General features: G+C 39.9%; 1 protein-coding gene across 2 annotated transcripts in view; it reads right to left on the reverse strand.

The window, feature by feature from the left end:
• stim1a (stromal interaction molecule 1a) overlaps positions 1-14,278 on the reverse strand; it is a 36,267-nt gene that overhangs the window by 9,007 nt on the left and 12,982 nt on the right. For both annotated transcript variants that reach the window (XM_042487430.1, XM_042487431.1), the window contains exons 6-9: positions 14,049-14,164; positions 9,549-9,726; positions 1,672-1,849; positions 731-898 (exon numbers count right to left, since the gene is read on the reverse strand). In XM_042487430.1, coding sequence (XP_042343364.1) covers positions 731-898; positions 1,672-1,849; positions 9,549-9,726; positions 14,049-14,164 — 640 coding nt within the window. The remainder of the gene's footprint in view (positions 1-730; positions 899-1,671; positions 1,850-9,548; positions 9,727-14,048; positions 14,165-14,278) is intronic.

Below are 14,278 nucleotides of genomic sequence, written 5' to 3' on the forward strand. Positions count from 1 at the left end.
AACATTTATCTCCGCCTTTCTGACATTATCCACACACTGGGTTAAAGGGCAATCTTTTGCCAAGGTACGCCAAAAGTCCAATGGGTATTCCAGAATTTGAACAGCTGTTTCTCAAGACCATAATTGAGATAGCATACAGCAATGAGGCTGTGTTTTTTTTTTTAATGTAATCATTGTTATTGCAGAAAATGTATACTACACAGGAACTGCTGGCTACTGTTTTACAATAGTATTGCAGACAAAAGTGAAAGCCAAATCTAAATTCATGTTATTTAGTTATTTTCAGCACTGTGTCCACAATTTTAATGGCTTCCTTTTGGACAGATGCCATTTACAGTCTGGCACTGCTACCTTTTAAAAAAGTCACAACCTCATCTACACACTGTGCCCAGGAACGACCCAAAAAGAGTAAACTAACAAGAAAATAAGACAATCCAAGCAGAGTACGATAAGTACACCGCTGCACACTTATAGTGGATCATAAGTGATGGTTAAGAGGGATTACTTTTGTACAAACCTCTACATTGTTTTAGAAAAATCATGCATAGTATTCCTTTAACAACTTTAAGATACATCCAATTTCTCAGGTTTAGATATTATGGACAAGCTCAGTTTCTGGTGACATTGTAAAATAATGTATAGATATAAAGCACATTATTTTATATTCAAATCATGGCAGTAACATCTCTTGAGCAGTGTGACATTCTTCTTTAGGATTTCACAAGCTCACCCCTTCTTTTGCCACCAGGAGCTGCCGTTCAGCATTTTGCTTCTTGATGTTGTAGTACTGCACTTCCACCTCATGGGTGAGCTGCAGCCACTTCTGGAGAGACTCTGGTGGTGACCAGCTGCTCCGTGACTCCAACTCCTTCTCTGCCTTCTTCAACGCCATACGCACCTGCAACAAATGTCAAACATTAGCTGACACATTCACACATCAAAACAAGACACTTGTGAACTTTATGTCATCAAGCAACACAGTATTTGCAATGAGTTTGTAAATAAGAGAATCACAAAAATGCACTGTGACATTTTGGAAGTAAACTGCAAGATTAAAATATTGAAAAGTCATGAATGTGCCACTTAATTTTTTAAGTTGATGAAAATTATATTCTCTACTGCAGTAAGCTCTCGCACATTTTTATAACACACACAAACGACTGACATGTCTCAATTCTAAATATCCCAAAACATCTTTTAAAGCAATAAGTAAGAAATTACATCATTTTTGTAGCTAAGGACAGATGGATCTCGATACTAGCCTCCTGACTATGGGAGCGTGAGTGAACAGTGCCACAGATCAGTGAAAATTAAAATCAATGAATCTTACAACTACACACAATCTGAATGCCTTGTGCGTTTCCAATTTATCACCGTGTTTCTGAATGAAAAAAAAAATGTGACAAAAGTGTCTGAATTAGATCACTGTGATAGTCCTTCGAACAAATACTCATGTGTTTTAGTTACTTGTGTGGGATGTGCTGTGCTGTTCCTGCCAAATTCCTAATGGACAAAGACTTCAGTGGGTGTATTTATACTATAGCCAGTGTGAATCTGATAAAACTAAACATACTGTGCAGTTGCCACCTTCGATGCTCACACTGTTTACTCAGTTCCAGTGCCTGTACTACAGACTCTAGGTGTAAATCACATTTATAAATTTGCAGGTACCTGATCTAGCTCCTCTTCAGCATACTTCTGGCGACTCAGCTCATTCTCTGTGCCCTCACGCAGCTCTCTCAGACGCTGGGCCTCCTGCTTGGCTGCACTGATCTCATCTCTCAGCTTCTGCTCCAGGTTCACCTTCTCCACTTCCACCGTACGGTGCTCCTCCTGGGCAATCTGCAGCCTGAAAACAAGGAAAGGAACAAAAAGAAACATTTGTTCTCAATCTTAGTTTGTCTTGTAGGGATTTGCCATTGGCCGCTCTGATTTACGTTTCTTTGTCAGTTTAAACATGCAGAGTCGCGCATGAGATGGACTGTCTCTGGAGTCAGACCAAAAGTGCACTCGAACGCCTCCAAGCGGGTAGTGGTGACGTCTCATTGACTGCAGACAACCCCTGACGACCCCCCTTCTCCCCCTGAAATAAGCGTGTTGCGAGAAACAACTCATGTCTGTCTGTGCAGTAGACCAGAGAGAAAGGCGTTTTTAAAAATCTCTGTGTATTCAGTCTTCTGTGGCTTCTAACTGAAACTCTGTGGTTTATAAGTTAAGTTTCTCTCCTGTCTCCTGTTTATGCATCCAATATGTGCTTTATTTTACTACGAGGGCTCCTATTGCAAAGAATCTATTGGAAATTAAATTTGTTTTAACTGAATTAGCAGAGCATTTGGTAGCAGCTTTTCTTCGATAAAATCAAGTCTACTGATGCTGCAGGGAGGAAAAGTAAAAGCAGAGACAGCCAAAGTTAGATATTAGATAAAGAGCTGCATCTCACCTCCAACAGGTAAACTTCTTTTACCTGCTGTGCTGTGTGATGAAGATACATTTGCTGCAAAATAACAGGGGACCTTTAGTCATGCCTTCAGCCTGCTGCTTTTGAACGCTATTACTCAAGACAAGCTGTCATCACTAAAAGACATACCTTCAAGCTGGTAGCGCTGTTGTAATATAGGTGCAAAGCCCTACTGTGCTGAGGTGACGTGTCGAGTCAAACCAAGACAAAGTCAGTACATGAGTATGGAAAAAAAAACAATACGTAGAGGAAAGACATCGCTGGATGGTTGATAAGGCCAAACAAAGAATCATAGCGTAGTAGATGCCAGTGTTTGCGGGCATTTTCGGCAGCAGGCATGACGTGTTAGCATGTGAGTGTCATGCATGTGTGGAATGCATGACTTGCATCAGCGATGAATCACCGGAAACAATGGATAACATATAGAAGCAAAGAGCCACGGTCAGCTGCTGGGCAGCTCACAATAAACTGACATCAGAGGAGGCAGAGCGAAGAATGGGAACAGCTGCAACAGTGTAACTTTAGACCCGTACAGTGTGGTACCAAACGCTCCTGTAGAATCATATGTGTTGGTTTCTATATAGGTTATTTTTAAACTACCCTCTTAAAATTCCTACTTTTTAAAGAGAGGCATGCCACCCATGACATAATTACTTACACGTACAGATATAATTTATGCAGCTTCTGCAATCTGTAAAAAGAAATAATAAACAGCATGACCAGGGCTCCTGCAGCTTAAGGCAAGGTATATATGACTTTTAAGACTTTTTTAATGCCACTCGGAATTAAAATCCTGCTGCTTGGATTCTCATCATGACAAGTTTCAGAAAAGGAATTTATTAAACTATTATTTATTTTTTTTTTTAAAACTTACCAATTATTTTGAGATTTTTCAATACAATGGATTATGAAATCCTCCTCCCCATTTCGGAGCATTTTTAAGACTTTTGAAAGGTTATGATTGATTAATTTAATACCAACTAAACCCTTATTTTTGAATTAATGAAAAAAGTGCCTTTGAAGACTTTTTAAGGATTTGTGGGAACCCTGATAACTATTAAGAGATATGTAGAAATAGAAAGTGAATTTAAACCATTTAAAACAAAAAATGAAGAGTTTAATTTGGTCTGTAAATCTAATGTGGGCTTTGAGGTGATAATATTTAGAATGGACTTTTAATTAAAAAGTGCCTCGTCTGGCAAATAGTCCCAGAATGTAATACTGGGTCTTACAGCACAACAAAGCTACAAAAAGAAAATCATGTGTTTTGTCTCAAGACAGTAAAGGGCAGGACTCAGTACTGTATTTCAGTCACTAGGGAGAAGCACTCCCCCCGTATCAGATGAAACACAACAGCAGAGGGAGCAGAGAAGTACAGAGAAATGAAAGGTGATCCTAAGAGCTCGCTATGGAAAATGTGGGTGGCGGGCAGTCCTGCTCATGCTTTCGACCCTGACCTCTGCCATTCTCTCACTAAGATTCAAGACCACTGGCAAAGCTACAATGCCCAGCGATAAGACACCAAATGCTGTTTCACCTGACCTGCATTGCAGAGCTCACAGGACGCAGACAGAATGTCTCTGCAGACTTTGCAGCAACGGTAAATAATAACCCACAACTTTTTATATGCTACTATTATATCTGTATTTATCTTACTGCCCTAAGGTGATAAAATGTGAGGAAAACTAACTTTGCCTATCACATGCAATGTTGCTGTCCTTGTCGCCAGCCCTTTTCCAGGATGTCTGTCTGCACGCCACACCCCGATCCAAATGCGGGTGAATTAGCACTAGAGCCGACAGCCATGCTTAACACCATCTCCCACCGGTGAGGCAGAGGCTGGGTCAAACAGTACTGTAAAAGGCACCCAGGAAATCCAGCTCCAGTCAAAGCCTCCTCCCACTGCCTCCCTACAGGGCGGCCATGGCTGGGCCAGGCTACTTGATACCACCACAGGATCTGCTTGAAGGTATGGAAAGACAGCAGCTGACAGCAGGGATCAGGAAGAAAGGCAAGGCTACAGACAGAGGACATACCTCTCACGCTCTCAGCTCCAAAAACATATACTGTATGAGATAAAGGTCTTTTCTTGCTAGTTACACTGACCCACAATATAATATAGTATCTCTGCCCAGGGCCACAGTGCTCCACTATTCATTTAGAACATTTTGATAATCCCAGTCGTCTGCTTATGGCAGTAAATACATGGGCTAGCTTGTCAAACATTGTCTTTTGATTATGAATGCACAGGATTAAAACACAAACTACTGCAAATCCTCAGCACAACGAATAGGCATTTTAAAATCAAAATGCTTTATGGGACACTTTTTGAGAAACAGGCATAAGATAATCAGTTTGTTTGGCCTTTCTCTGAGCTCCTTTCCACCACAGATTAGATTTAAATGTGGTTGCAAAACACAACTGAATTACAGCAGATAAAACATACTTTTAGCTTGAGATATGCAAGAAAACGTCTGCACTGGTCAAGATGCTGCATGTGAAGCAGCAAAGCACTGTCCCAAACTAGCATGATACTGCAATCAGCTACAGTATGTGTGGGTACCTTCAGAAAATGCAGAATATTGTCTACACTCAAAGCTCTCTGGTTTGATCTGCAGAGGAGAATTAAATAAGAGCAATTAGCTTAGCAAGAAATAAATGTCAGAGCCAATTTCAGAGTTGGCAGTGGCAGGTGTGTTTTCACAAGTGATCAAAGTATAAAGCCACAGAGGAAGCACACAGACTGAGCTGGCAGTCTATCAGAGGGACAGACTGAGTTTGACCTCAATGGTTTGTCCCCACCAGAGCAGTCAATGGCTCTTTTGGTTGCTATTCAGTGAGCAAATCCCACAAAAATTCTTTCCACTTCCTTATTGTACTACTCCAATAAAAAAATGCACCTTGTATGTATTATGTAAGATAAGCATACACAGGAGCCATGACTGAGATACTACAGTGCAATAGGAAGAGGGCCCGGATTGGAAAAAGTGCTATTGAGCAGCCTGGGGCGGCTTTTCAACGAGAGAAGAGTTTTGCTCATTTCTTTTCTGTTGCTGAGTGCCTTGTGTCTGTCTAATTTATGCACCTTGCACTTTTGCAGGAGCACCTTGAACACCTCAATGTGAAAAACTTAAACTCTAAGCAGAAAAAGCACCCAATATCTTTGGTGTTTATTCCCATTGTTCACTCCAATAAATTGAGAGGAAAAAAAATGACATTGTGAAAAAAGCAAGTGGTAGTGTATGTGATTTGTGTTAGCTAAGGTTAGCTCACTTTCAATATCTCCCAAACTGCAAGAAATACCTTAACATGTCTTAACTCCTTTCTAACGTTCACCACCTGTAACTAAGTCATATGGTTGACAGCAGATTGTCAAATTCATCCTAAAATAAGCCTTAAACCTACCATCATCCATCTCGATTTCCCTGTAACCAGCCTATTATTTGGGAAAAGCCTCTCACATTCAATCAGAGCCAGAACAAGTGCCCTCCACCTGCCGATTTTTAATGCAGATTTCATCGTACAGTTCTGCAATTTTACTTCACAGCAAAATAGTGGTTCAGCTAAGGACAGCAACAATAAAAGAAAAAGACGCAGCAAGCCGAAATAGCGCTCTTTCTGATTGGGCCAGACTTCAACAAAATAGGCAGTGTTTCTCTGTCTGACCGGGGCCTTTCTGCAGAGAATATGAGGAACCCAAGGCTGACACAAACACCAATCTCAGTTCAGTCTGTGAAATCATACTCTTTTCTTCACAGTCTATATGCGGTTTAACAGAGCATGTCATGTTTTAACAACCTGTCTCCCGAACAGCCAAATGATACAAAGAGCAACTCATGCGGGTAGTAAGGGCAGTACTACAGAGTAAAAGTTTTGAAGTCCACAACAGCTCATCTCCTCCTCTTCAATGTCCCAGAGCATCAAGACAGGAATGTCATGCAGTCATTCGGCAACGCCTGGCGCTGCTCCCCAGAGGTTAAACACTTTCCATTTTGGCAACTCCATGAACTTCCCTCTACAATCAACATAAGGCCAAATTCAACTTTAAACACTACTTATTCAAAAAACAATAGACAATTTTTAATCAATAGTATGTGGCAAAAGCACTGGTCTAAGAAGATCAATCCTTATGTTTTCAAAGACACAATATGATGTCATAACATTGGCCAACATCTGTAACATTTTCATAATAAATTATACCAACACACCTATGGCAGGAATTCCCTCATGCTGCCTTTCAATCATACAAAAGCTGCAACTTCACAGATTCATAATTCATTGTAATGCTTTTTTGGCACTGAGTAATTCAACTACAGTGAAGGTAATTAACTTCTGAACAGTCACTTATACGTTAAGTTCTGCCCCAGGTCCAGTTCATCAGAAAAACTACTTAAAATTACAGATACAAAACGTCAGCAGACACACATCAAATACCATTTCATTGTGACTTTTCATTCATTGAGACAATTTAATGGCACAGTCTGTTCACTTTTTTAAACAAAAGCCGTATGAGGTGAAGCTATGTTTGAATAGCCTTTGAGGGAGCATGAGGAGACGGTGAATGCTTACAGGCACATTCTGAGCATTCCTTAAAGTACTAACAGGACCAAAATAGTTAGATTTTTGTCCTCCTGACACTGCTTTTGGCTCTTTTCAGAGTGCTCCATTTTAAAACATCTCATTTCAAAACATTTAACCATTAAGGCAGCAATGGCCTGATGCAGCTTAGGCCAGAGCAGGTGTCAGCATGAAGTATCCTGTCGAAACAGAGCCACATCTGATGCTGCACACACGCAACTTTGTTTAATAATGGCTTAACTGAAAGGGGTCACAGGGGTCACCCATTTTTGGGACAATTTATCAAAGACCAAATATTCAAAAGATCGGTGTTGATTTATTTCCAACAGTGAAAGAAAATGGCATGAGGTTTCACACCATGTCAGCTTGCTCCCCTCACTGTGAAGGAAAAGCAGCTCAAAACTAAAAATCACTGTGCTCAACACTGTAGCATGCAGACTGAGGCTTGCCACCTTGCAGAGAAGTCTTATCCTGACTGCTTGCATTTCCAATCCATGTTTTAATCACTTCTCAAAGTTTACCCTTCAAAACACTACAGTCAGATATAGAGTCAGTATTACTCCAGCCTTTGCTACCAACAACACCCAGTGTTTCCTAATATATACAATTAATTTAAGAAGCCTAACTGCATGCCTTTATCATGTGCATCTGCAGCCTCACAGCAGGAGATTACTACACTGTCCTGTGATTTAATGGTCATGCTTGGGAGGCAGCCAAACCCTGGTGGTGTACACACACAACTGGGAGTTAGCCTGTGTAGTTAGCCTATTCTTAAGTCATGTTTTAAGCTTTCAACTGAAAGACAGCTCTAGAAGCTACAGAAGACACTGAGTTGTACAAAGTTGTCCAACTAGCTTAAATACCATTCTACCTGTACAAACACACACACCTCAACTCAAACTGAACTGATGTTTCCTTGAGCCATTTACGTATCATGTGTCATGTATATTTACAATTACATCATAAGGGTTGTCATCTAATTTCATGAAATTTAATTCAAATGTGACTTGTTTAGGTCAGGTAATCTATTAATCTATAGTCATTTATCTGAACTTTAGACAAATGACACATGAAACACACCAAGGCCTCTCCTTTGCATTTCCACTGGCTTTGATGAAACCAGTGTTTACAATTTTTTTTCTTTTCAACATCATGCATGTGATCGAGAAAGAGGAAATCAAAGCAATCACACTCAATGTAACCTAAGCCAGACAGTGTGAACACGTTTTCAGGACAAGGTTCGGTAAAGGACAGAAAAAAAGAAAGAGGGAGGGAGAGTGTCAGAGAGAGAGAGCATGAGAGAGAGAGGGAAGTAAACAGCCACCAACATCGCAAAAAAAAAAAAAACAAAGCTCTTCTTCCACTTTAATTGGGGACATGACTTTACAAATGATAGCATTGTTGTAAATTTTACTTTGCCAATTGGCGCCCATTAACAACGGGTCACTAACTTTGGGAAAGACTGGTCTTAAGTTCTATCCAATGAATCACACTGCAGCTCTTCCAGTCTTTCACTCCCCATTTTAGAACAATTCGATTCTGTGCATGCAATCTGGAGAAAGTTATGGCTTATCACTGAGTCATGACTGTATATACGACTGAGATCCACTATGTGCAAATCCTTATTTACAATGTAAAATCAGACACTGACAGGATTTCTTGCACACTGCATCTTTTGAATTAATACCTGCTTCAACTATCCCCAGGATAAATATAGTCTTATAAGAAAATTTTGAGGGAATGCTTTGCTGATTTTTAACCAGGTCTTTGTCATCGCAGTGTAGGAAGTGTGTGTGGATGAACGGTGTTTGGCTTCCGCACATGCCGGCAGCACTGGGAACACCAAACCTGTGCCTTGATCAAAAATCTGCCAGGTGCCGGATGACGTAAAATGATGGATTTTGGCTGCAGGATGGTGAAAATCTCCTGGAGCTGGTAGCATAAGATGTATACCATACAGACGTAACATTGTTTATCTGCACAGACGACGGTGACACAGACCTGGTTTACAATCAGCAAAGTATCCCTTTAACCTTCCAGTAAAACGAACAGGGGAGTTATTTCATACACCAAAGACATCTGAATTAATGAGTGAGGCTGTTATTCACCTAGTTATAAAAACCTCAGTGCCAGGGAAAAAAAGAAAATCAAAGTGTGCTAGAGTGTGTGAGGGATAACTCTCTGTACATGCAAGAAATGTAAGAAGCATTGCCAGTCCAACACTGGCTGATGTTAGTTTTAAGCTTGATAACTATTTATCAAAGTGCCCTTGAGTTAAAGTTAGTTTATAGTCAATTTAAGGCAGTGTTTGAAAACTACACTGAACAAGACGAGACGGTGGTGAGTGTCCATGTATTGGTTTGATATTCAAAAAGGTCTAATATGAAAACAAATAGAAAAGCTACTCCACATTTTATACTGTGTTTTATGTGGAAACTAATGGTATGCATAAACAATGCAGTGCTTGTAGAATATTACACTCTGTTGTGTGGGTGGTGGGAAAAACCCTCACTTCTGTTGCAGGTCATGCAGACTCTGTTCAGCTCTCTGCAGGCCCTCCAGGTCTTTCATCATCTTCTTCATGTGGTCCTTGGAGTAGCGGTTCTGGATGTAGGCAAACCAGCAGCCACCCATGCCTATGACTATTGACACGACCAGCATGAAGTCCTTCAAGTGGTTATGTCTGTTCACTGATAAGAGAGAAAAATAAAGAAGTTACATTTTAGTATGGTAATCAACATCAAAAAATATGACGTAAAACTATTGAAGAGGGTGTGTATTTGAACCAGCCAATATATATCAAGATCACAAGATAAAGCTGCTAACAATGAACAAGCTTCACAAGGATGTGGTCGTTGTGAAGCTTGTCCTTGATCATAGCCTGTTTGTACTGCGAACGCTGTGAAGTGACACAAATAGAGTCAGTAGCACAAGTTCAGGTTGCGGTGAGAGGGGCCGAGTGCAAAAGACCCCGATAAAGCCAGCTTAACACTGCCTATTTCAGTCTGATAACCAATGCTCATAAACATGCACAGAAAACTAAACAATGGCAACTATAGCAGTTTGGTACACATGAGAGGCCATGAATCAAATCCTAATAATAACTAAGTGTGAGTAGGTATTCACTGCTATAAAAAGCCACAGCAGCTAGAAAGCAGCTATCCCACTTCTATGAAGCCTTAGATTAGATTCTTTTTATAATTCTTTTATAATCTTAAATTTGAACAAGGATTCAAGTTTGGGTTTAAAAAAGTCAATTTGTCATTTGATGATGAGGTCATGCAGCGCCACACATCCTGAATTGTAGCCTTGCAAGCAACACAATGAGGCACATTTTTCTTGCAAAACCTGCTAAGGGGTGTGCAGGAAAGAGATGTCAAAAACACGACTTCTACTTCCTGGAGTGAGACAAAAAGGAAGTAAAATTAGGAGAAGAGATCAGTTCAAGCTTGTTTCTCTTTAGATGTGAGGATAATATTCCACTTAATATCATAGCTCTTTACAACATGTTCCAGTAGCACTGGCTGCAACTGACAGCACACATCCCTCTGCACATAAACCCCCTGTATGGTACAGTAAATGGCACATAAGTCTAGCTTGTGCTCGGTGACCTTTGAGAGGGGCTGTGTATATTCCTGTCAACATGCTTACAGTATAAAGTCCAGAACAAACACAGGTTCATCAGACTCAGGAACTTGGGCCAGCTGTGTGTGCTACTGTGGCAAAGTGACAAACAAGTGAGAAACATGAAATCTACAGGACAGCTGTACACCATTGCTCCTGTCTCTTCTTAGTATGCAGGTCATTACCTCACAGGGCTTGAAATACCATGTGCATATGCATGGTAGTGCACATAAAATTTGAGCTGTGTACGTAATTTTCAGCTTTACATGCACCAGTGCACATAACTTGGTACAGAAAATATGTTGTGCTAGGCCAGTTCCAACTAACGCATTGACCATGAGACAACTGACACTTATAGCGTGCTCTCATTCCACACATCCATTTAGTCACGCAATGGAAAAGTACTTTTAAACTGACAACTTCATCGTGCAAATAGATAAAAACTGACAGTGTGCCATTCACAGTGGGATGAATTGCAACAGCATCACAGTCTAAAACCTGATCAATCAGTCGCCACTTAGATTCTGTTGCACGTCAATTTGTGCAGTAATAACACCTGTACTCGAAGTGCCCGAAAGGGACCAAAAAAGACTCATTTCAGTTCTATGGTAATGTACTGTAACACATTTGCAATATTCTCATTTTTTGTTTTCCTTCAGTTTACCTGAAATTCTCAATGTACTCCTGTCCAGGATGACCCTGACTACAACCATTTAAAACCTGATGTTTCTTTAATATACATCTTTTCAGTAAAAATAAAGGAAAAGTCAGCTCAAATTACACATTGACAATTTACTTATATTTGGACTATGATAGAAAAGAAAGTCGACATGGTCAGTTTTGGATTCCCTTCAGTTAAATGCGGCCACAGCAGAAGTGCCAGGAAAAGACAAATATACCAAATGGTTCTGTAAGAACATTTGTCCAGGTAAAATTATTTTGAGTGCATGTAGTTTAAAAAGCTGCATGCACTAGTGCATGTAAACAGAAAAAAAAGTATTTGAGCACTGTCTTTTAACCATCAATAAGAAAACTCCCCAAAATGAGGTCACGATGAAATGCATGTGTGCTATATGTATTCTGGGTCTGCATTGTAACTAAGCACAGATGCTCAAAGGAAATACTGTGCATTGACTCAGAGATAATATAAAATTAATTCCTAATTCTAGACTGTTCTCTTGGTTTTAGTTACTGCTCTGACAACACTATTGGTCCTCAAAAGGAAAAAGAGTTTACCTTCTCTCACCATCCGAGTTGCATGCAGTCAACAATCAATACTGCATTCACTGCTTTTCAGAAATACCACCAAGAGAGTATAAAATGACATTTAATTAACCATAAAGCTAGAGATGTGCTTGAGTTAATTATCATTACACAACTGCCCACTAGATTAAGATCATCCCATTGTGAGATGTGTCTCAAAATGCTGCTGCTGTAAACTGTGAGACAGACTGACTATTAGTGGGACCCCCTGGCTTTGAGAGGCTGTCAAAGCCAGACAGCGCTCGCTCATGTCTTCCTCAGGGTGTGACTCCAACAAAACACATCCACAATGACACATGCCAGACACAGACCACTACACAACGTCTCCCTGTGCAATTTCTTTCTAACGCAAATGACTGTTTTCTATGAAGGTTCATTACATTTTCCCTGTCTGTTCTCATTAACACTTCTACTCCCATATTCACAAGTTCTCCAGTGAGAAAGGATCGAACCTCAGGGCTGGGGAAATCTCTGCATATCATATTTTGTCAACAGATTAATATTTTATGCAAAACCTTGTCCAACATTTCTAGCACAGTAGAATAAAATGTTTGTATTTAACTTTCACACTGATACTGACGTTTTAACAACAAACATGTTGCTTTTCTTGAAAAAACAAAGAATTTTGGCAGTCAGTCTGGGAACATGCTATCCCAGTGTCAACACAGATAGTATAAAAAAAATTAAGTAAATACTAGAGTTCTGCCAAGAGGTATGACAGTGGAGACACACCCCATCCACTGAGATGAGACCAACCCTTAAAGAGAAAAATGAAATAAGAAAAACTAAACCTGAAGGACTACAATCTGTAGTTACAGAAGTGGAGCAGTGATACTGGAGAAGGAGAGGGAGAGGATGAGTGCTGTTTATTTGTCTCAGTACGCAGAGAGGAGTGTCTGGAATACAGAGCAGTCTCGTCTAACTCTCAGCTCACTTCCTCAGTGCCTGAAATTGATACAGGTAGTAACAGGATTTCCCCTTCATGTCAACACTGGCCCGACTGAAGTGAGTAAATGAGTGAGTAGATGAGTAAGTGACTACGTAAATAAATGAAGCAATCAACATATCACAGAGAAAAGGTGCTGATGAAAAGTGAGATTGGCAGACACCAGTCAGGATGTTGGTAATGGTGGTAGGCTGTTAATACAAACTCAAAACTTCCACAGGATGTTTCACAGTAATTTTCTTCCAATTCATGAGAATCTTTTTTTTTCTGCAAGGGAGTAACATGTGTGAGCAAGTGCCAGCTTAGTCATTTGGAAGGTGTTTTATGCCTCTCTAATGACAAGTTTTATTCCTGTGAACCGGTTCCAATATATATATACAGTGTAAGTAATGCCTTTCATTTTGAAGTATGAACCAGTGGGTGCACATAACACTGTCAAGGATTTGTTGAATTTGTTGAGTTTTTTTTTTTTTTAAACCTGCAACAAGATCAGTATGTTAATGAAAAACATTTTCCAGGTAAGGCATTCAGGTAAGTGGAGTATTTAAAGGCAAACTTTGGTATTTTCTAACCTGGAACCTATTTTCACATATTTTGTTTATAAATGACTAATGGCGACATTAGTCAATTTGTTTTTATAAGTGTGTGTGATGGAAAAGACCTTTCAGAAATATTAAATGTTTTTCATGACAGTCCTCTGAGTCCGTCTGTTTTTCAATGTGTCATTAAGTCTGAAATCTCACACTTTTCCACATTGTCAAAATCAGCAAAATATTCAGCCATGATATTGACGATCTTCTAGATAACACAATGTTACATGTTCTGTACTCCAACACAAAAAAGTGTTCCAAGCACTCCTCTCTCTAACTTTTAGCAATGTTTCCACCATTGTTTTTTCTGCAATGAGGTGCCCCAATTTGACAAAAATGTTGTCCCGGTTAGTAACTTACAAACGCATGGGAAAATGGGGTCCAAGGTTAAAAAATATCTGAGTTTCCCTTAAAACCATTCCACCAAATTTCACTGATTTGAATGACTAAAATCTAAACCCTCTTAAAGAGCTAACCTTTTCTCTAGTCTGTGTTTTTAGGTATCTGGGACACATCCACTTATGTTGTATGAATGAGAGCATAAATCAGAGCTGCAACAGGAACTAAAAAAAAGAAAAACATCACATACTTAGGGGCGCTCCAAACAGTACAGTGTCCAAAGATTTGAGCTGCAACTTTTGCACATGGCTGCGATCCAAAATCTTCAGAATCGAGAGTGTCAGAGTGGTGTTCTTTACGGCAAGCCTGAGAGAGAACAGACACAGTCATATTGCAGGAACAGGTAAGGAAATGCTTAGGGTGAAATCTATTTTGAAGTGTGTAATGTGACTACAAATCTTCTAAATCCAACCAATGATT

The sequence above is a fragment of the Plectropomus leopardus genome, chromosome 5, assembly GCF_008729295.1.
Source record: "Plectropomus leopardus isolate mb chromosome 5, YSFRI_Pleo_2.0, whole genome shotgun sequence".
Taxonomy (NCBI): domain Eukaryota; kingdom Metazoa; phylum Chordata; class Actinopteri; order Perciformes; family Serranidae; genus Plectropomus; species Plectropomus leopardus.